The following is a 24,649-nucleotide window of genomic DNA, read 5'->3' on the forward strand; positions in this document are numbered from 1 at the left end:
ATTCCGATTCTTCTGCGAATGTTTCTAAGAGGTCTCCCTCGTTTCGGATACCAAGTTCACATGCTCTGATATTGTCTTATCTCCAGCAGCAGGCTTGATATTCAAATCTCTAATAATAATGAGAACTGGGCCTAGATTCCATGCACTGTAGATATCTACATGTCGCTTTCTATCGATATTTGAATATCAAAATATTTGAATTTTTAGCTTTAATTGAATTATTTTCTAGTTTTCCTAGGTTATACTCTAATTGATAAACTAGAGCAAAACTAGAAAATAATTCAATTAAAGCTAAAAATTCATACATTTTGATATTCAAATATCGATAGAAAGTGACATGTAAATATCTACAGTGCACGGAATCTAAGCCCTGCCTGTCGTGGAATTTTCTGTATGATTCTGAAATTATATTATCTGTATATAAAAACAGATTCTAGTAACAGTTTATATTTAATATTCAATATTAAACTTTATCACTGAAATAGATACAACGATAAAGTTTAAATATTACACATTAAATATTCATTTTAACACTGCCTTTATCACCAATTCAAATATTCTTTCTTGATACAGTAGCTATGTCAATTGAACGATAGTGATCTTACTCTTAAGTGGTCTCAATAAAATCATATATTATCTTATAATTTGTATATTAATTATTAATTATTATAATAACTACTTATTGAAGCAGTAATTACAAATATAGGTATCAGTAGATGCAGGAATTCCAAACAACTATGGCGAAGATGACATCCTCCTTGGTGATGATGGCTGTTTTAATAGGGTAAGACAAAAAAGTTACCTATTCATGATAGATTCAAATCTATGATAGATTTAACAGTTATTCCTGGCCTGCAAAATTTGATAGTTAAAAAATTGTTTTTGTTTAAACAGTTTTTTGGGTATTTTTTATTGTTTAATTAAAATCTAATTTTTGGTATCACGTGATAGTTATGGGGAGAAAATAAACGCTAAAGAAAGTAAAAAAATCAATACCCCAATGTTTCGTTTTGTATTCTTCTTCTTTACTCTCCGTGACGTGCATTTCATGAGAGTGTTCATAAAATTGACATATATTTTAATAATTAAATTTCATATCACCATATCACTAAATCATAATAATTATATTTGATATTTCACTAATGACTGTATTGTTTGCAACGTTATAATTTAGCTACCTATATGAAATTTTGTTTACTTTATTTTTTGAAAAACCTTTTTTGCTTTTCTATTAGGTACACAGCCGCCCTCAGTAACAACACTTTCCCAGCACACTTCAGTTTTGGAGTAGGAACATCTGCCTACCAAGTAGAGGGAGACGGAATGGAAAACAGGGGTGAAAACATCTGGGATCATGCCATCAAGGCTAATCCCAAGATTATCGAAGACGGCTCCAATGCTAGTTCTGCTGATGAAAGCTACACACATTACGAAGATGATTTTAAAGCGTTGGCGCAAATGGGCATTACTCACTATAAACTGTCCATTTCTTGGTCAAGGTAAGTTGTTGGTTGATACTTACGTGATGATTGTCAACGTTCGTCAAGGATAGGCACACCAATAAGAAGAAGAAGACTGTACTCACCCCCTAATCCCCCTAAATACCTCCTTCTGTTTAATTTCATGACGACCTCGATTTCAAATCATTACCTAGGCGAACTCTTAGTAATAACTCGAACTCCTAACTCTAACCCCACACTCGAGAAATAGACATTTCTTAAGGACAATGCAAAACAAAAATCTGTTTGTGATTTTGGCTCCCACAGACAACATACGTGTTTTCGCGCTCTATGTCTGTCACATCGCGTTTGAAAACTGTTTTTGTGACGACTACCGATACTCTTGTGATATTGGAAAGCCTTTTTATAAACTTGTCTATCTTATTGATTTTCTGTAACGCATTTAGTTACCTCTCCTAATTATTTTAAGCCACATCTATGATACAGTCCTAAAACTCTGAAATTATTTTTGAGCCATTAAGGCTTATATGAAGCCCTAAATAATTTTAAATCCAATCTGTAACCATTTACCATTATACAGGGTGTAATAAAAGTGCAGGTCAGAAATTAAAATATATAGTCTAGGACCAAAAATAGTTCGAATGAACCTAATTTACCTTAGGACAAATATGCACATTAAAAAAAGTTACAGCCTTTGAAGCTATAAAACGAAAATCGATTTTCTCGAATATATCGAAAACTATTAAAGATTTTTTATTAAAAATGGATATGTGGCATTCTTATAGCAGAAACATCTTAAAGCAAAATTATAGTGAAATTTGTGCACCCCCTAAAAATTGTATGCGGTTTTGTTCCCTTAACCCCCCCACCAACAAACTTTTTTTTGTGTACGTGCCAATTAAATTATTATTGTGGTACCATTAGTTAAATTTCAACATTTTCAAAACTTTTTTGCCTCTTAGTATTTTTCGATAGAGCAGTTTTCATCGAGATGCGGCTTCTTTTTTAATATGTTTACATAAAAAGTTGATGGGGGTTCTGTGCTTTTAAACCCCCCAAACGTTTGTGTACGTTCTAATTAAACTATTACTGCGGTACCATTAGTTAAACAGTTTTTTTTAACTTTTTGCCTCTTTGTATTTTTTTGATAAGGCACCTTTTATCAAGGTGTGGCTTCTTTTTTAATATGGTTCAAAATATACCTAAAAATGTAAATCATAAATAAATTTTCATATTATTACCAAGTCCCCATGATCGTACTTAACCATATACAAATATTTATTTGGTGGATTTGACAAATATTCAAAATATCTCGATAAAAACTGACTTTTCGAAAAAGTACTAAGAGGCAAAATATTTATTTATGATAATATAAGTGTTAAAAGTACAATTTTAAGGCACGCATGTGAAAGTTTCGCATGTGAAATTCGCTTCGCTCATTCTGCAATTCACATGAGTGCCTTAAAAATGTACTTTTTAACACGTATATCATACAATATTTTTTCTACAAACGTCTTATATATCAACAATTATAATTTATTCATTCTCAATTACAGGACAATATCTACAAAAACTTTTACTTGAAATTACTGACATTCCATTTTTATATTTTTCTTTACATTACATCAAAGCTGCCTATACTGTCAATTTATAACAACTATAGAGTAACATCTTACTTTTATTGTTGTATATTATTCTAACAAATTTTAATAGTTTTTTTCTACAAACGTGTTAAAAATGCAATAATACAAAATTAAATTTTAAACAATCTTTTAAACCTTTTTCAAATTGCGCAAGTTGTACTATTAATATTAATATTAATAAATGAAATATAAATATTTTGACGTTTCACAATTTGACAATTCACTTTTAACTGCAGTGCCTTAAAAATTTTTTTGCACGATTGATCATTTTTGACTGTTTACCATGACAGATATTACGTCAGTGGGTGGCATTTACTAGCAACTCGACGGTAAGTAATCCAACTCGACGGTAAGTACTCCGACTCGACGGTAAGTAATTCACTTACCGTCGAGTTAAAAAATCTCTTATTTTTAATATATTTTTTGAAAGAATAAAGAAAACTAACGAATTATTTATTAATATTGAAACTTATCGTACAATTTGTTAAATTATTTAATGAAATCCCACTTGTTTGGGCTGTGGTTTCACTTCTAACAGAAACTCCTGCAGAATCGCATACATTAGTAGTATTACTAGTATTGCACAATTAGGCCAGAGAACTAAGGATTTTCCCGTGACATCCGTTGATACAGCTATCTAAGAACTGCTTTGGGTAAATTTAGTTACAACAATATCCAATATAAAAATTATGCAAGAGATTTACCGTACTTTTTAACTTATAAACAATATATAAACAATTAAAAATCGCTGTTTGATTTTAAATACAAAAGGGGGAGACCGGTAAATTATATGAAATAGTGACACAATTTTTCTGAAGAAGCATAGAAAATTCTTTAAAATGAGAGTTTGCAAAGTTATTTTTGTTAATTTGTTGCTTAGTTATTGGGAAAACAGCTCCAAAAGTCGATTATTTGAAAATGATTAATAACTTTTCTGAAAATAAACAAAAAACTTTAATTTTGCGTCAGAGTAGAAACAATGTTACAAGCATTTTGTTATTAAAATTTCAAGAAGGTTCACTTAATAGTTATTGCAAAATTGCATTTGTTTTTCCCAAAAAGCTTTTATCTACAACGTCATTATGCGTAAACTATTAGGTTTAGATAAATTCTAAAGGCACCATATTAAAGAAAAAAGATCATTTTATTAAACTGAATCATCTAGTGGTTAAAAACTGTATGCTAAACATTGTAAAATATTTTTGAAAAACTGGTATGATTTTAAGCTTATAAACAATTAGAATAACTCAGACGCATTAAAATGTAGGAAGTTAATATTTTTTATTTGACATGTTGGAATTTTTATACAAATTAAAACAAAAAGCATAATGCCCTTAGGCCCTTAAGACCCGAGTTCACCATTTTTTTTCAAAAATTTACGGTGTCTTTGTTTATAAACATTTTCAAACTTAAAAAGTAACATTTAAAAGAATAGAAGTTCAAGTATAAACAAAAAAAATCAAAACGATTCTTCTAAAAGTGAGCCGTTCATGATGCGCCAAAAATACAAGGTTTAAAAGCAAAGCGATTGTTTTATTTTACTGTCGAAAAATGAATTCACAACTACACATTTACAAAAGTAGCAATAACTCCGGTTCTAATCAACGAAAATTGATGTTCTTCTTTTTAATTTGGGGTGATTCGGTGCATAGATTATAAAAATACGATCAGCTAATTTGTGATTTGTTTATTTAAGCCAGTATTTTGTTTAAACCATTTAAAATAAATATATTTTTTGCCAAACTTTGCATCTGTCTTATTATTAGTAGTATTAAAAGTTAATCAAGTGAAAAATATCCTAAAATTTATCTATAACAGTTATAAATAATATCTTTTAACCATTTAATGCATTATACCGTGTCTGACACGGAGCAGCTTGCCGAAAAATTTGGGACTTGCACGTATCTCACACGGGCTACCGTAGTACAGCGATATTCAAATATTGTATCCGCTATCGCGTCGTTCGGGTCAACGGCAGTCTCGTGAGTGAAAGTATGACTTTCCGCACTAGTTAGGAAAATAACTATTTTCTACGGCCATGCTAAAAGAGCCACTTTATAGTATAGTATAGAGGCATTATAGTATATTATAAATTATAATACATGCAATAAACTAATATTTAGATATTATTTACTAATTTATTTCAAATTTATTTTACTGTGTTCATGTTTTAATGAAATTAGCGCGATAATTCGATGAAATACAATTATTTTGACATAATATTTAAAAGTCACATCAGTAGACAATTACCATGGTATTGAATCGTCGTCATGGAAACCAAGTAGCATAGCTTTCTAGCTAACTACGGATGGAGCGGTAGATCGCGTACATGACATGTATGAAAAAAATAAGAGGGATTGAAACGACAAAATGCAACGATCGTGCGACCATACACTGTAAATGCAATCACATGCATAATAAACTAAAATAAAATAAAACATAGTAAAATAAAATAAAATTAAAGAAAATTACGTAAAATTAAATTAACTTAAATAAAATTAGGTAAAATTGAATACAATAAATAAAATTCCGTCGAATGGAATAAAATAAAATAAATTAAATAAAAAAATATTGCGCTGTTTTTTATTTGAGAAATAAACATAGCTTTTAGCTTAAATTAAATGTTCAAACTGTCAAGAGGCAGGTGTGTGGCTGTTTGACATTTAATTTAAGCAAAAAGCGTTTTTTTATGAAATAAATATTTTTTTATATTATATGGAAACATTCAAAAGTATTTTGAGTTAAATAAATTACATACGTTCTTCTTTTTGCGTCAATTATTTTAATTCCTAAATTATTTTTTGGCCACCCTGTATAAATAATGATGTTAATGTTTATATTACTGAATAGAGAATTGAATCACTTTTCAAATAAGCTACCACAAGACCCCTATTCCCTTTTAAAAAATCATAGATGACGTCATCACGCCCAAATCGATGACGTCGCTATTACGTACTATACGTCAAAAAATCATAATTTAAAAATAAAAATCGACCTGTCAGAGCTTTAACTCTGAAAATAATAGTCATGAGATAATAGACCGTTTCCACACTTTATGAATGCACGGTATAATACTTATGTACAATATATACAGTGCACTGGAATAATTGTTGCCCCCTTATTAACGTATTTATTTTTAGCACATAAGCAAAACGCTCGGACAGGTCGATTTTTAAAATTTCATGGTATATTATAGCATCAATGTTTCGAACTTTGCGCGATCCCTCTTTAGGTGACAGTCATAACTTTGGTTTTTTTAAATTTCTTTTTTCTCATTTAAAAGCGTTTGAAATACTAACATATGGTTACAAAAATGTATAATACTTTAATTATTTTTGAGAGCGTAGGCGCCAAATTTCGGTCATTTTTTTTTCGAATGTACTTAATTTTTTTTTTCGAATCCTGAGGAAATTAATACGTTTTTTTTTTGAAAAATTTAAACGCAGAATAATAGATTACAATATTATCGAGGGTCAAAGTTCCCTGAGAAATGTTATGTTTATTTTAAAGAATTAGAGGGGCAAAAAGAGAAAATTTAGTGTGATTTTTAATTTTAAAAATATCATTCAAAAGAAACTTTTTGTTTATTATAAGGGACTTTTGGTCCTCGGTAATAATGTAGTCTTTCATTCTTCGTTAAAATTTTCAAAAATACTTATTAGTTTTCTCAGGATTCGAAAAAAATTAATGGATTTAAATATAATTCGACCGAAAGTTTGCGCCTAGGCTCTCAAAAAGGAATTAACTGCTTTACATATTTTTAATCAATATTTGAAAAGCTTTTAAATGATATGCCACATGATGCACTTTCCTACTTACAAAAATCAAAGTTATGTCTGCCACTTGAAGAGGTATCGCGTAAAGTTCGAAACATTGATGCTATAATATTCTATGATTATTTTAAAAAACGGCCTGTCCGAGCGTTTTGCTTATGTGCTAAAAATAAATAATATACATTATACATTTATCTAAGTAACCTGGAACCACATTTTTTTATTATCAATTTTATAGCAGTTATGTCAAAAATTATAAATCCCGCTTATAGTATTTCACAATATCAAAAACAGTTATTATGAAAAGTTGTTTGGAAGTAAAAATCTGAAACCGACACCCATTTTTTCATTATTTTTTCATTACGTAATCATAAAACAAAGGTATTATTCATAAAAATTTCTGCATGGTCTGAAACCTAAGATTCAACTACCAAATATTAAATTTTATCAATTTACACCTATATATTATAATGAACCAATTAAAATTGAAAGACTTAATTTTATTTTAACATATTTTATAATTATACGAAGTTTATAATATTTGTAGCCTTTAGCTATTTGTTCACCTTTTAGTAGGGTTTAGTCAAGAAAAATAATTGTCACAAAAATATACCTAAGCATACCTCTAGAAAAATTAACAATGCATACATTTGATTTTAAATAAAAATTAATATTTTTTTTGTAAAATTTATTGTTAAATAATGTTATTTATAACCGTAATACATAAATATTTATGTTCATTAACTTTTATTTCATTAACTTTTATACTAATACAGTAGAGCGTCGATAATCCGAACTAATTGGTATAGGGGTAGTTCGGATTATCAAATTGTTCGGATTATCGAACATATGTTCAAAATATACATACAAAGCTCATAAACATTGTACATATTATGTACATACGTTTTAGTTACAAGGAATAAAACACCTGCATAATAAACAAATATATTGTATGTATTTCTGCATAAACAAAACAAACATCCACGGTCATATTTTGCCCATATTGTCATATTAAATCCAAAAATTCGGTCCGTGATAATATCTTTTAATTTTTTTTGCGTTCGGATTAGCGATCGTTCGGATTACCAGGGTTCGGATTATCGACGCTCTACTGTAATATATTACTTATAATCCGGTTCTCTTCTACCGTGAGATGTCTAGAATATATATACTAATAATAATAATAATAAAAATGTCAAATTTGGCAAAAAAAATATTTATTTTAAATGGTTTAAACAAAATACTGGCTTAAATAAACAAATCACAAATTAGCTGATCGTATTTTTATAATCTATGCACCGAGGTACCCCAAATTAAAAAGAGAACATCAATTTTCGTTGATTAGAACCAAAGTTATTGCTACTTTTGTAAATGTAGTTGTGAATTCATTTTTCGACAGTAAAATCAAACAATCGCTTTGCTTTTAACCTTGTATTTTTGGCGCATCATGGACGGCTCACTTTTAGAAGAATCGTTTTGATTTTTTATGTTTATACTTGAACTTATATTCTTTTAAATGTTACTTTTTAAGTTTCCTAGTGTTTATAAACAAAGCCACCGTAAATTTTTGAAAAAAAATGGTGAACTCGGGTCTTAAGGGCCTTAGGGCATTATTTTTTTGTTTTAATTTGTATAAAAATTCCAACATGTCAAATAAAAAATATTAACTTCCTACATGTTAATGCGTCTGAGTTATTCTAATTGTTTATAAGCTTAAAATCATACCAGTTTTTCAAAAATATTTTACAATGTTTAGCATACAGTTTTTAACCATTAAATGATTCAGTTTAATAAAATGATCTTTTTTATTTAATTTGGTGCCTTTAGAATGTATGTAAACCTAAAAGTTTACGCATAATGACGTTGAAGATAAAAGCTTTTTGGGAAAAACAAATGCAATTTTGCAATAACTATTAAGTGTACCTTCTTGAAATTTTAATAACAAAATGCTTGTAACATTGTTCCTATTCTGACGCAAAATTAAAGATTTTTGTTTATTTTCAGAAAAGTTATTAATTATTTTCAAATAATCGACGTTTGGAGCTATTTTCCCAATAACTAAGCAACAAATTAACAACAATAACTTTGCAAACTCTCATTTTAAAGAATTTTCTATGCTTCTTCAGAAAAATTGTGTCACTATTTCATATAATTTACCGGTCTCCACCTTTTGTATTTAAAATCAAACAGCGATTTTTAATTGTTTATATATTGTTTATAAGTTAAAAGGTACGGTAAATCTTTTGCATAATTTTTATATTGGATATTGTTGTAACTAAATTTACCCAAAGCAGTTCTTAGATAGCTGTATCAACGGATGTCACGAAAGAGGCCATTTAATTGCTAATTTCTCTGGTCTAAATATTTTTTCGGCAAAATCTATTTTATTTTGAAGAGAATCTTCTACATAGCTTTCTGCCACTGTCGATGAACGCCAACCTCCATGACGCTTTAATCCGAGGACATCAACACCTTTATTAGCCAAAAGCGTTGCTGATATCCTCCTGAACGAATGGCCAGTATAGTTCTCGGGATTAGGCAAATTTAAGAATTTGACAATTTGAGAAGGCCAGCCCCCGATTGTCCCTTTCCCTATTACTTGAGCACAACATTTTCCTTTGGCGTATCTTAAGAACAAATTATTTGATTTTACTTGTAATGGACAAAGTTCTATATACTTTTGCAGAATTTCTAAATATGGAATTTTATCGTCTGGTTTATTAACGACTGTAAAAGTACGCTGGATGTTCGTTTTTGTATTGGGTACTTTTACAATCATTAAACCATCGGTTTGTTGGATGTCATTCATAGTAATATTATATAATTCTTCTCTTCTACAGGCACCAGATATTCCCAATATCATTGAGACCTACAAATTATGAAAAAATCTTCATTAGAGTATTTCTTTTACCTAAACTAGCTTATATTACCTTGTGAACTAGAAATTCTTCATCCGGTGCTTCCATCAGAAATTTTTCAAATTGCTCCCGTGTAAAAATGCTCGCTTTCTTAGGCCTATAGCCAACATTTTTTCTCTTCAAATACGCGATCAAAGTTGAAAACTTGGAAATATCAATGTCATCATAAAGAAAAACGGTGGATTTAATCATTGAATATTCTGCCCAGAGGCTTCCAGGAGCTTTCAACTGCATATGTCTTTGAACGAAATATGCCAATAGAGTATTTTCTTCGATTCTTAAATTCTTGCCTTCGCACCATTTTTTAAAACTTTGGTAGGTATTTTGATAACGGATTTTGGATTTTTCGGGAATAATTGCGGAACACCCTTCTTCCCAAGCCCGTTCAATTTCTTCAAATTCACTTTCGCTCATATTTTAATTTATAATAATCAAAATTGTATTATTAACAACTAAAAAAAAAAACTCAATTCTCCATTGTTGTTATGCACCCTAGTTACTACCTAACAACCAAAGTATCTATCTTGATAAAATGAATGAAACTAGTCAATATGACGAAAATGTATAATTTTATAATTTATAATGGTATCAATCGTGCAAAAAACGTTATAAGCATGTCGAACGTTAAGGGTAACCGATCTCAGACAATAATTGGAAACAATTGTCTTCGATCGGTGTAAAACCCTTACCGTTCTCCATACTTAATATACTATAAAGCACTATTGCTTTAAAGTAGCATTTTTAACGCTCGTTTGGTAATTGCATTTTTAGCACGGTTGTAGAAAAAAGTTTTTAAAACATTGTGTTTAACTAATGGTACTACAATAATAATTAAATTGGAACGTACACAAAAGTTTGGGGGAGTTTAAAGGAACAAAACCCCCATACAATTTTTAAGGGGTATCCAAATTTCACTATAATTTTTTTTAAGATACTACTGCCGGAATGTGACGACATTTTCAATAAAAAATCTCTAGTAGTTTTCGATATATTGGAAAAAATCGATTTTCGTTTTGTAACTTCAAAGAACTGTAACTTTTTTTATGTGCACATTTGTACTCAGGTCAGTTAGGTTCAATCGAATTATTTTTGGTCCTAGAACAAATGTGATTAAATTTATGACCTGTATTTTTGTTACACCTTATTATCTATCTACAGCTAGTTTTATAATATACACTCTGTCCGTAAAGTATGAAACAAATTCTTTTTTAGCTAAACAGACCATTTTAAGAAATAATCCTAAACCACGTCGACTTTTGATTTTAATTTACCGTATTTTAAAATAATATCCTAATATACAGGGTGAATTACTTTCTTTAAATGGAACACCCCCATTTTGTCTCAATTTTCGGATTACTCTAGCTGAGCTGATTCCAAAAATATATCACATGTTGATTCAAATTATTATAGGGTGGACAAAAATACAATAGTTTTGTGTGTGTGCTCATAAAGTAACTCGTTAGTTAAATTAACAATATCAAAAATACTTATTGTCTAGCGGACAGAATATGAAAGAAATTATTTCTTATCAATTTAAAAGAAACATAGTAGGCTATGTTTTTGTTAAATGTCATTATTTGTTTAGTAATTTATTGATGTTCAGTGACAGTTTAGTACTACAATATTTTTGGTATTTGTGAATGTTTTAATTATTGCTTAGATTTAATTTGAAGCAGAAATGGAGTTAAGTGTAAAGCAAAGAATTGAAATACTTATGATGATTGGGTATGGAGACAGATCGCGAACTCAGATGGAAGTGTGCAATTTGTTTAATGATAAATATCCAGAAAGACCTATAACGAGTTCAACAGTCAGTAAGATTGAAAAGAAATTTCGAGAAACTGGTACGGTAAAAAATGCTGATACAGCATTAGATGTTTTACTTAGTGTTGAAGAAGATGCGCACACGTCTGTGCGTAAAGTTAGTCGCGATATCTTTGTTAGCAAAACAACGGTACACAAACTATTAAAGCTTGAAAAATGGCATCCTTATAAAATTAAACTTGTGCAGGAATTAAACGAAGATGATCCCGATAGAAGAATTCAATTTTGCGAAGCAATGATGGATAACTGCCACCGAGACCCTCTCTTGGTACAAAACATTATTTTTTCTGATGAGGCCACTTTCACGTTAAATGGCGAGGTTAACCGTCAGAATTGTAGATACTGGACAAAAGAAAACCCCCACTGGATACGTGAGCATCATACAAAATACTCGCAAAAGGTAAATATATGGGCTGGAATTGTAAGAAATCGAATCATCGGACCCTACTTTATCGAAGGTAATTTAAACGGGGCAACGTACCTTGAGCTTTTAAGGGGGTATCTCGTACCTACTTTACGTAATTTGATTCCCAGCAGACGTAATCCTGGAGGTTTTGATGAAAGTTTATGGTTTCAACAGGATGGTGCACCTCCACATTATGCTGCAGATGTTAGAAGGTACCTAGATGAAATTTTTCCGAACAGGTGGATTGGTAGACGTGGACCTATTGAATGGCCAGCGAGGTCATCAGATTTCAATCTTTTGGATTATTTTATGTGGGGCCATATGAAGAATGTTGTGTATCAAACGAAACCAGCAAATATTCAAGAATTAAGACGGAGAATTCGGACAGCAATAAACAATATTTCTCAAGACACAATAAACAAGGTTCAACAAGAATTTGTACAACGTTTGGGTTACTGTCAAATACAGCAAGGGCTGCAGTTCGAACATTTATTAAGTCATGTATTTCACCATATTCTGTCCGCTAGGCAATAAGTATTTTTGATAATATTGTTAATTTAACTAACGCGTTATTTTATGAACACACACAAAACTATTGTATTTTTGTCCAACCTGTACCAATTTGAATCAACATGTGATATATTTTTGGAATCAGCTCAGCTAGAATAATCCGAAAATTGAGACAAAATGGGGGTGTTCCATTTAAAAAAAATGACGGTGACGTCATTACTCGAAAGTAATTCACCCTGTATATTAGAATATTATTTTAAAATACGGTAAATTAACATCAAAAATCGACGTGTTTCAGGATTATTTCTTAAAATGCTCTGTTTAGCTAAAAAAAGAATTTGTTCCATACTTTACGGACACAGTGTATAAATATATTCCTATTAGACAAATTGTTCTTGTTATTAATTTGAAGGAGGTGTTGTCGAATAATGTTTCAATATCGAGAAATGCACTCACTTTTGACCAATCTTCTTCTTCTTCAGCCTTTTTGCATGCACTCCTGGACAAAGGCCTCCTCATGAGTTCTCCATTCTTCTCTCTTTTATTCTATTTGGTGCCAGTTTTCCCCATTTTTGCTTTGATGTCGTCTAACCAACGTTTTGTAGTCTTCCTCTTTTAAGACTGTGCTCGCGTGGTCTCCAATGTACAATGTTTCTAATCCATCTTTCGTTGTTTTGCCGTGCCACGTGTCCTACCCAGTTGCATTTCATTTGCGCAATTCTTCCAATTACATCTTTCCACGTCCTCATTTCGTATAAATATGTTTCCTCAGGCAAGCCGCACACCAAAGAATAATGAAACGAAAAACATGAAACATGATACGTGAAACATGTTTCACGAAAATAAAACACTGCTAAACAAATCTCAAAGTCTGCCTACCAAAGAAACGAGTGTGATTCATGCTCATGACACATTATTATTTTCGGAGAGTTTCATAAATGGCCAGACGTATATTTGTTTAGCAGTGTTTTATTTCCATGAAACGTAATTTACGTTTCATGTTTCTTTGATGTGCGGCCTGCCTAAGAGATACTCTTAACGTAGCTCGTTAGATCGCCGTCTGTGTCGTTCTCAATCTATTGGCTGATATCTCTGTAAGTAATCTACTATTCCTAATATTCTTATCGAGCAGTTTTCTAGATTATTTAGTATAAATGGCATCAGATTTATTGGCCTCAAGGACTTATTTAGTTTTTTTTTCTGTACGGGTTTTCCAGATGTGGGCATTATCCGTTTCACTTTGCCTTATGTACCACTTTTTTTACCACCCTCATTTTTCCTACCACCCCATAAGTTATTGTATGCATTTCAGTGTGCTTCCTTGTATTTAGTGAAATCATTTATGTTTCAGACTCAGGAAAGTGCACCCTGAAAAGTTCTTTCATGACCTATTCACCATTCGGAGTGTATTTGTCTGGGATTGGAATGAGGTTCCTCTTGGAATAAGGGCATACTTGTCGAGGGGTCCTTGGAGACCACTTTATTTGTAGAGCTTCTGCAGTTATTATTTGGTTGCTTAATTAAGTAAAGTATGTCTGTAATATTCACATTTTCATCATCTTTAATGCCATATTCTTATAGGTGGTATACTTATTACAAAAAAGTCAATATCAGTTTGTATATCTTTATTGTCTTGCTTTCCAGGAAGTTACGTGTTGTTTCCATCTTCTCTGTGTTCAAACATGAATTTTCTGCTCTCATTTCTTTGGATACCTCAATAGAAAAATGATCACATTCTCTCATAAAACGTTCATATACCAAACATGACTCTGAACGTGGGTACAGAGCCACGTTTTTGCTTCTTGAATTTATTCTGTGCATCGATTTTTAATCATTTTCTTCCTTGTTTCATGTATATCCTCTTCTGAGGTCTTGTATCAAGTGTTCTTGATAATATCTTTTTCTGAGATTTGCTCGGTAAACAATTGTTCAATTGAAAGGCGTTTGTAACCGGACCAGAATTTTTTAAGCTATTCTGACATCCCAGAGACAATTCAAGGCTGCTTGAAAAAGTTTTTGAGGATTTTACGAGTTTTATCCACGAAGTTTTCATATATATTATATTTTTATCTATTCTACATGAAACACTGTGTTTTAGAATGATACCAACAGGATATACTGACAACATTGATGACATGTCGAATGGAACGACACACTACCAGGCACTAATCAGCGAATTGGTGAAGCAAAAGATCACTCCCGTAGTGGTACTTTATAACTGGGACCTTCCACAGCCCATCCAAGACTACGGAGGTTGGACCAACGAAAGCAACATAGACGCTTTTGTTATGTACGCCAGAAAAGTGTTCAAGTATTGTTCTGAAGCTAAGTATTTTATAACATTCGATAATCCAAGAGCTATTTGCAAAAATGGGTACGGAGATGGTAGTTTGGCTCCATTTTCATCAAATTCCGGGCTTGATGACTATGAATGTGCAAGGGTCTTGCTCAAAGCTCATGCTGCTGTTTATAAAGTTTTCAAAGAGGAATTTGCAAGTAAAAATGGAGGTAAAAGATAAATTATTATTTTATTTTTGAAATTTATTAATTTTATTTTTGAAATTTCTAAATATTCCCATTACAAGAGTAAAATGAAATAAAGAAAACTAAAAAACTATAATAGTAGTAGAACCTTGTACTAGAAGACTGAACGACAGATAGACAGAAAATGAAAGCAGAAAGAAGCGAGGCGAAGTTGCACAAGGTGGCCGTCTACACTCTCGTACTTGTTGAACCTCGATCGACTTCGGCGAGAATGTGGAGCTCACAATACATAAAATTTATGCGAGCTCCACACTCTCTCCGAAGTCGATTTAGGTTCAACAAGTACGAGAGTGTAGACGGCCACCTTGTGCAACTTTGCCTTACTTCGTTCTACTTCCATTCTCTGTCGGTCTGACGCGTCCAAGTCAAAGGGATCTTTGTCGGTATCGCACCGGTCGTTGTCGGTATCGCACTTCCTCGTGAAGTAGAACGAGTGTGTAGAGAGGCACTTCGGACTTCGGTCAACTTTGGCGAAGTAACTTCGCCGAGAATGTGGAGCGCTCTTTAGATATATAGATAGATATTTATTATCTCTCTTTAAGAAAGAAATAAACCTAAAGAAAGAAAACTGAAAACTTAACAACGGAGAATACAGAAATAAGACGACTGGAAATAGACGAAGGTCAACAAATCAAAGAAACAGACAAGTACAAGTAGTTAGGTTTCATAATTTCAAACAAAGGAACAACTGAAGAAGATATAAAAAATAGACTAGAAGAAACAAGAGACTACATACGAAAATTGAACCCGGTACTCTGGGATAAGAACATCAGTATACAAAAATAAAAGAAGAATATATAGCACTATGGCAAAAAGTATCCTCACTTATGGGTGTGAAAATTGTATAATAAATAAGAAAACCAAAAACAAAATAAACGCAACAGAGACGGAGTTCCTAAGGAGAAGCTGCAGGTCTAATATTTGAAAATATTGCTTAATTTGTAAGACTCAGTTGTTGTATCTGTTCTTATTTACTGAATTACGTACTGAAGTAAGTTGAAGTTTGCGCGGAAAATAAAAGGAAGTTTTAATCATGCATTTGCGATAGCTTGATGAGACAATTTAAAGTAAGGTGATATTTTAACTCTTCCTGTTTCCAACCTTTTAGGGAATTGTTTGGTGAATTAATAGATAATGAGGCAGATTCTAAACATAAATAAGTAAGATTTTTAAGTCACTTGTACATATAACAACATCATTGCTATCAATGTCTACGTTGTAGTTATTAGTCTACTAACGATTTTGGAACCTTTTGGAAAAGGAAAATAAGATGGTTTCTCTCATCATGAGAGAAACATAAGGTGGAAAGAACATTAATTTATCTAGGCAAATAATTTTATTTTGCTGAGAATTAATTTTTTTATGGTGGTCAAAGTGACTGTTATTCTGCTAAATTTAGAAATAATTACTACATATGTTTGCTGGCAATTGGGACTGGCATTAGGGAACCGAGTATAATAGCACAAACTGCTATACAATGGCAGAAGTACCCATAACTGTATGTTTTTATTGTTTATGAAAGAAATGTTTTTAATTTCCAGGAGAATTTTTATTTTAATTTAAAATATATATTTCCAGCCAAGATTTCCATTGCCCTGGATGCCTCATGGTCGATTCCAGCATCGAATAATGAAGCAGATAAAGAAGCTGCTGAAAGAAGAAATCTGTTTGAGGTAAGAAAAGTTTAAAGTATACTAAATCACCTTATTTCTCATTTTCATTTCAGAGGTTAGGTATTTGTTACCTGTTCTCTATCTATCAACTCTCTTAACGCTTTTCTGAGATTTAGTTTCGCTAGCTTGCATTCTAGAGTTCCTTCCCTCTTTGGGTCACTACCCAGCTTCCAAACCCATATATTAGAGTAGGTGTGAAAATTACTAATATTGTCTTATAAAGTTTTATCGTTATATCGTTTTGGAACGGAGCTATGGAAGAGCTATGGAACGGAGAATGCTCAACATTAAACTCAGTGGTCGCAAGTCCAATGAAGAGATACGAAGACAATCAAAATAACAGATGTGATCCAGAAGATTGCCATGTTAAAATGGAACTTGTCAGGACACATAGGAAGAATAGAAGACAACCGTGGGACAAAGCGAATTCTTGAGTGTTGACCAAGGACAAACAAAAGAAGTAGAGGCAGACCTCAAACAAGATGGACTGATGACATCAAGAGAATGGCTGTCCACGAGTAGATGCAAAAAACAGCAAACAGATATGAATGGACGTACCTAAGGGTAAAAACAGAATAAGTGGGTCGCGGTGGAGGTGGAGGTCGCGGTCGATGTCGATATCCATGTAAAACAAACACATTGTAGTGAATGGAAGAGAACAGAGCAGGTAAGTCGCGGTGGAGGTTTAGCGCGATGCCATCCAGGAGGTTTACATCGATGCTTTTGAAATAAGTTTGTTTTACATGGAGGTCTGCTGCGCGGCCTACAAGGATGCTTCCCTGTGATTGGTCCGTTCGAAGCCAAGTGGTCATTATCTGCGCTATTCTAGTTGATATTTTTTATATAATCCCTTTTTTGTATTCAGTTTATTTTTGAATTTCTAAAGTACTTAAATTCAGTAAATTTTTGAAATATGAAGGAGGATCTGATTATTTACAGCTGGCATTTCATCACTATCATCACTTGACTGACACAACATCGCAAAAGCACATTCTTTTTGTCATTCAAATTTTATTAAACTACTTCACTTGATAGTGGTTCTATCTCGACTGACAGCGCAGGTGACCTACTTGCTATGTGCTGTCGACATCGACCGCGACTTAACTAGTGGCATCCACCGCGACCTACACCTCCACCTCGACCCACTTGTTCTGTTCTTACCCTTAGGGAGGCTTACATCCGACGATGGATGGAATAGCTGTTGATGATGATGATGATGATGATGATGATCGTTTTGCCGTGTTTTAATGTTTTGTGCATTGTTCGGAATATATACTGAAATCTGTCAATTTCATGATCAATGTATCTGCAGTTCCCGACACTTATGTAACACTCTAGCTTAGTGATTTCCAATAGGGTTTTTCATCCATTGTCATTTGTTTCGAGCTTTTGTCATAATATGTTGTATAATCTGTGTATATTAATATTATTCACGGATTATATGACATATGACAGAAGCTCGAAACAAATAACTGTTGTCCCTATCTGGAACGACCGCCCCCAAAAGGACGATTTGAGTTATCAGATGGGCAATAAATAAGTGAAGGCGAATTGGGGGGCAATAAATAAATGAAGGCCAATTGGAGGGCAGTGAGTAATAAAAAAAATTGGTTTTCATTTTATTGAAAAATTGAAATGTCTTAGAAATTTATTTTAGTTATGTAGATACCATAGGGAGGTTCAAAAAAATCTTTTTTTATTTCACAATTCAACTACAGCTTCAAAACAAAATTCATTTTGAAAAAGTCAGAAGCTCTTTCATTGGTCGTCTTAGGAATACTCTCTGCAACTTATCTTAAGTATCAATATAGGTATAAGAAGTCTTAGATGTTACGTCTTTAGTGTCTTCCTCTACGGAAGACTGGAGTCTTACAAAAGATGGCATAAAACGATTAAAGGCATTTGAAATGTGCTACCGATGTATGTTAAGAGTCTCGTATATACACCACACAACTAAGACAACTATCCTGCAGAGGCCAAGAAAATACGACGAAATTATTAACACCGTAAACAGAAAATTGGCTTACTTCGGCCACATTATGTGTAATAGTAAATACCGACTTCTACACTTGATTCTATAAGGCAAGATTGAGGGCAAGAGAGGCCCTGGACGTAGACGTATAAAATATCCTGGCTGGCCAATCTTAGGAAGTGCACCGGTCTTACGTCAACTGATCTATTTCGAGCTGTTGTGAATAGAATAAGACTGGCGACCACATGAGTCAATGTGGCCGCCAACATTTCTAGACTCTGGAATATAGAAGATAGGCACCTTTAGAAAAAGAAGATGTGCGCCACCCATTGAAGCCGAGCAGACATTTAAACGATGTTATTTTCCATATATCGAAAGGTATTTAAAATGAATAAAAAATTTAGATGACATCTCACATACACTTTGATTTATGTAAATTTAAAGATAGGAAGCGTTTATTTAAAGATTCATTATGTATGTCTGAAGAGGCTGATCGTGATTTTCAATTTATTTTTCATAGAAAAGTGTCTCAAATGATATTTGTTTATCATTTTCGTGATGTTATCCACATATTCCCACTAGTTATGGAATAGACATGTTTACAATAAAATTTCTAGGACCTCCGACTCATTCATCGCGATAAGTAGACATACCAGAATTTGTTATACAATTAGCATTAATAACTTACACTGCCTTCAGGATTTATTCTTCTTCTTCTTCTTTAGGTACCGTCTCCTCTAAGGAGGTTGGTAAGCGTGAGAGCTTGAGATTTTAACCCTAAACAAGTCGATGGAACTGCAATTATACCACTTTCTCAGATTGTTGAGCCAGGGGATGCATCTTCTTCCAATACTTCATTTTCCTGTATTTTTCCCTGCATTGTGGTTTGCAGAAACACATATTTATCCCCTCTTATAACGTGGCCGAGATATTGCAACTTTCTCATCTTGATCGTAATCATGATTTCCTTTTCCTTTTTGATCTTTCTGAGGACCTCAACATTTGTTATTCGGTCTACCCAACTTATTTTTAATATTCTTCGGTAGGTATATTCCGGTGTGGATGTTGCTGGAATTAATTGAAATGAATGTAACAAAACGAACGGTAAATATTTTATTTATTTTGGTAACAAAAGGTATTGCGCTTGATTTCGGAAAAGGGTCGAACGATTGGTGTGTGAATCGTTCACCAGCTGTGTCGTGACTAAAAAGAAAACCACAACGATAATCTGTTTATGTTCTTCCCTCTGACCAGATGACAATAAATCATTTAGGTCTGGCGTATACTTTTGCAGTTTTAAGAAAACGCCCTTGAATGCATTAGTGAGTTGTTGACACAATTGTCTGATATAGTACTTAATTTATGAGGGTGCTGTTTGTTACACCGCACAAACGAAAAACAGATGGTGAAGGATACATTCCGTTTTTATTTACATGTGAATTTTGAATGACTAACGTCGTTTCGATTTTGAGAAAAAATAATTAAAAATTAAGAAAAAAATAAAATTAGCAGAAATAGAAATTATAGCGTAATGCTACAGGTATATATCTCGAATGCTTTATGTCGATCGCTTATTTCTTTCTTTAAGGTCCAGGCCTCCACCCCATCCAGCAGCACCGAAAACACAATATGAACGTAATATTCTTATTTTGAGTTGAAAACCAAGGTCTCTACTGCACAATACTTTTCTCATCTTGTTAAAATGTTGCTCTATTTTGTCCAATTCTCATTTTTATTTCTTCTGTATACTTACTCGGTATTTCCATTAAAAGATTTATTACCAACCTTTAACTACCATTATTAAATCATCCTTCATTTATGTGTGTTCTGAATTTGTAAAAAATTCAGAGAGTTTGTAGAAGCTACCAAAGAACAGATATTCAACAATATGTTAACAATGTCCTTTCATAATACACCATAGTCTGGACTAAAAGGCAAACCAAGGCATATTTATAACTGAAATTAATAAACCAGTTCAAATAATAATTTTTATTGGAAACTGTATAATTTCTTTTTCCGTATTAGTCATATTTTCATATTTTTTTTTAATAATAATATATAACTTAATTATATTCTAGTTTGGTCTCTACGCTGATCCAATATTTAAAACTGGCAACTGGCCTCAAGTTGTGATTGACAGGACTGACCTTCGAAGCAAAGGAGAAGGGGCACAAAAGTCAAGATTGCCCATATTCAACCAAACCGAAAAAGACGCAATAAAGGGGACATTTGATTTTATGGCGATCGAATTCTTTGATACAAAACTAGTTGCTGACGACACAGAAGCTAAATTCGAAACATCCAGCTACGATAATGATCTCAGAGTCAAAACTTCCAATGATCCTAATTGGACTGTTGACGCTGATGAGCATGCTGTAAGTTTACAGAGTAGTACAAACATATCTTATTCTTGGCTAATATGTTTTTGGTTCTAGATTGCCCCAGGTAGCCTGAGAAACCTGTTGAAGTATATCCGGGACAACTATAACAATCCCGAAATTCTAATAACAGCTAGTGGGATATCAGATGATAACGGAACCTACAATGATGACCATAGAGTTGCATTCTTGGCGGTAAGTCTATTCACTGTTACTTAAATCAGGTGATCATGATTTTTTTTTGTAGAGAAGAGATGCAGTTATGCACATCTGATAACCTATACCGGAGGTAGTGTGGGACTCATAGGCCTGTCATATCTACTTAAACAAAACTCCTCTTCAATGCCACGTATTCGTCTTTAGCCCACTTCTATCCAACTTTGGACATGGGCCTTCCCAAATATTTTCATATCTGTCTGCCTTTGGCTGCGCTTTTCTACTGAGTTTCTGCAGCTTTTACAATATCGTCCTTCCATCGCATCTGAGCTCTTAATCTTCCTCTTCTTCCTGGCCACGGTCTCCAGTTTTGTATTTCAGCATTCTATCTTTTACCTTCCTGTCTCGCATTGTGGCCCGCATATCCCTACTTTAACCCAGTTATATGTTCTGTTACATTTTTACTTTTTTTACTTTTTTGTTTTCTCTCTTATCCATTTGCTTGATTTCCTGTATTACAGTTTTATTGCCAACATTGATTTTTCCATTTTTCTTTGAGTTATTTCTATTTTCTTTATGTTGGCATTTGTTAATGCCCATATTTCTGAGCCATAAGTCAGAACAGGAAGGATGTGCTGATCAAATACACGGGTTTTTAGCTAGTGTTGTATCTTTGTACATTTTAGATCCATCTTAACTTTTCAAACGCTACCCATACCCATACTTTTACTTCAATTGTTTGGTTCTCTTTATTAGCTTTGATATGACTCGGGTATATATATAATATATTCGTCAACAACTTCGATATTTACGTTATTAATATTTATATTTATTGTGTCATTTGCATTTGTCATGATTTTTCTTTTACTCATGTTAGAGTCAAGAACAACCTCATTGTAATATCTGAGGCGATTTAGTGTCTTTCCTTTTATGTTGATACCCATGTTTTCCCATTCCAGTTTTTTAAAGACGTCTTCCAGAGCTAAGGTGAAGAGTTTTGGGGATATGTATTACATCTTCTTGTCTCTCACCTTTATGGATTTGTTTTGTTTTATTTTCCCATTCGACTGTCATAGTTTCTATTTTATAGATGTTATGTAAGATTTGCCTGTACCTACCTGGAGTCTATTCTGCTGTTATTTAGAGCTTTTACTATCGCCCATATCTCAACACTATCGAACGCTTTTTATAGTAAATATTAGGCATTATTTGCCACATATAAACATCCAAAAATATCATTTCTGAATTAATTTCAGATAGCCTTGGCTACCTACTGTTTCTTTATCATTTAGCTAATTTGCGTTGGCTTGGTCTTTCCTCATTATTTTTAGTAAGCATGGTGCATCTTATTGCTTCGTGTACAACCTTCCAGTGGCCTTTACTCTCCAGAATTTGCTGAAATATATTGTCCAGAATTAGTTCCTCTTGCAAAACCTACATATATGATCAATAGTGAATTATTCAAAATAAAATTTAAGCGATTTTAAGATTGTGCGAAAAATATTGTGGAAATATTGTGAAAAACAATATTTATTTGTGAGTTCTAAGGGCGTTTTTATTTTCAGGATCAATTATCTGATGTAGCCGATGCCATAAATGAAGACAAAGTCAATGTATTTGGATACACATACTGGAGTTTGTTGGACAGTTTTGAGTGGACGAAAGGAATGAAGTAAGTAGATAAATATTTTGAGGTAATTTTCCTCTACTATTATGTCTTTGATCAAACCATTAGACAAAGCGAATTCTCGAATAGCAACCAAGGGCAAGCAAAAGAAGTAGAGGCAGACCTCAAATAAGATGGACTGATGAAATCAAGCAAATGGCTGGCCACGAATGGATGCAAAAAAATAGCAAATACGGTGGATAGAATAGCTGTTGATGATGATGATGATGATGATATCTCTTTGATCACAGTCAGATTTATAAATTTTGCTTATAGTATTTTTTACAACTGTTATTTTATTAATTATAATGATACTTTCAGGCCTCATTTTGGATTATATGCAGTAAATTTAGAATTGGAGACATCAAGAGTAGAAAAGAAATCAGCTCAATACTACGCTCTAGCGATTAAAGAAAGAAAACCTGTAGATCCTGCTGACGTTGAAACAACTACCACGTCCACTACCACAGAAGGACACCAAGGCGGCGCTGGAAACAGGTACCAACCTGTGGTTCCAGTTATCTTCATAATTTCACTAATTTCTTATGTACTTCAATAGAAATTTAATGTGATAGTTAAGTTTTTTAGAATAATAATTTCAAATACCATGGTTTTTCTTATAGTTAAATTAGAGTTATATTGGAGTTATATTTTTATATAATACATTATAATACCTAAGTGAAAATTAAAAAATATATAAGATTGATGACTCTTTTTGAATAAAATTGAAGGATATACTACAGATTCTCAGAACACAGTTAAGTCCCAGTGAAAGTGAGTTATTTTAACACAAGAAACAAGAGATATCGTACTAGTAGTATGATAGAATTGATCCAAAAGATGGCATAACCCAGACATCCAAAGTGAAAGTTATCCTCCAACACCAAATTGTTCTATATGGTCCACATAATGTTCAGACAAAAGTCACACCATTTTGAGCGTCGGGTTTGGGGGGAGGGGGGAGAAATCGGTAAATTCGTAGTTTTTTACGTTTTTCGTCAATATTTCTAAAACTATGCGGTTTAGCATGAACAACCTTATATACAAAAATGTTCTGCATTAAATTTGAAATAAAAAAGGTCCTATGCATAATCCTTCTGAAATGAACGGTTCTAAAGTTACGGAGGTAGTATAGTATAATTGGTACAAAAAAAGGCCTAAACCAGACATCCAAAATAAAAGTTTTCCTCCTATAGACCAGGTCGCATATAACTCAAATAATAATATTTGAGTTATGCTCCCACTCAAAATGGTCCGGAACATTGTTTAAATAATCAAAATGTCAAAATATGAAGGAAAAATTAGATTTTTTTATTGGTTTTTTGATTATAACTTTAAAACTATTCATTTTTGAGAAAAGTTGTATGAACATAAAAGTTGCGTAATTAAATTTCCTACAACATAGAATTGGCTAAAAATTTAAAAAATGGTCACCCTTGTTGCAAAGTAGCAATAATTGCGAAAAAAACCATACAAAAACAAGTATTCGCATTTTAGGTTTTTCAACCATTTATGCTAAACTTATGACCTTCATATTTTACCCAGAAAAACTTTATGATATATTAAAATAACACTGTAAATTTCATTAAGATCGGTTTAATACATTTTGCAAAATAAATTTTGCAATCCAGCTATCGCAAAAAAAATTCATTTTTTTTTAATTTTGCAGGACTGAAAATAAAGCAGATAGCAAGTTGAATTTTTTTTACTTATAGAAGTGTACTGT

The 24,649-nt window shown here is 32.4% G+C and overlaps 1 protein-coding gene across 1 annotated transcript; it reads left to right on the top strand.

Annotated features, from left to right (window-relative positions):
* Positions 1–561: 561 nt before the first annotated feature.
* On the top strand, positions 562–23,629 carry LOC114324300 (myrosinase 1). Its single transcript, XM_028272107.2, has 8 exons — positions 562–784; positions 1,236–1,499; positions 14,633–15,042; positions 16,657–16,751; positions 20,802–21,098; positions 21,159–21,296; positions 22,823–22,929; positions 23,245–23,629. The coding sequence occupies exons 1-8, from the start codon at positions 717–719 to the stop codon at positions 23,480–23,482; spliced, it is 1,617 nt and encodes a 538-aa protein (XP_028127908.1). The 5' UTR covers positions 562–716; the 3' UTR covers positions 23,483–23,629.
* Positions 23,630–24,649: the final 1,020 nt, after the last annotated feature.

Source organism: Diabrotica virgifera, chromosome 1 (assembly GCF_917563875.1).
Source record: "Diabrotica virgifera virgifera chromosome 1, PGI_DIABVI_V3a".
Taxonomy (NCBI): domain Eukaryota; kingdom Metazoa; phylum Arthropoda; class Insecta; order Coleoptera; family Chrysomelidae; genus Diabrotica; species Diabrotica virgifera.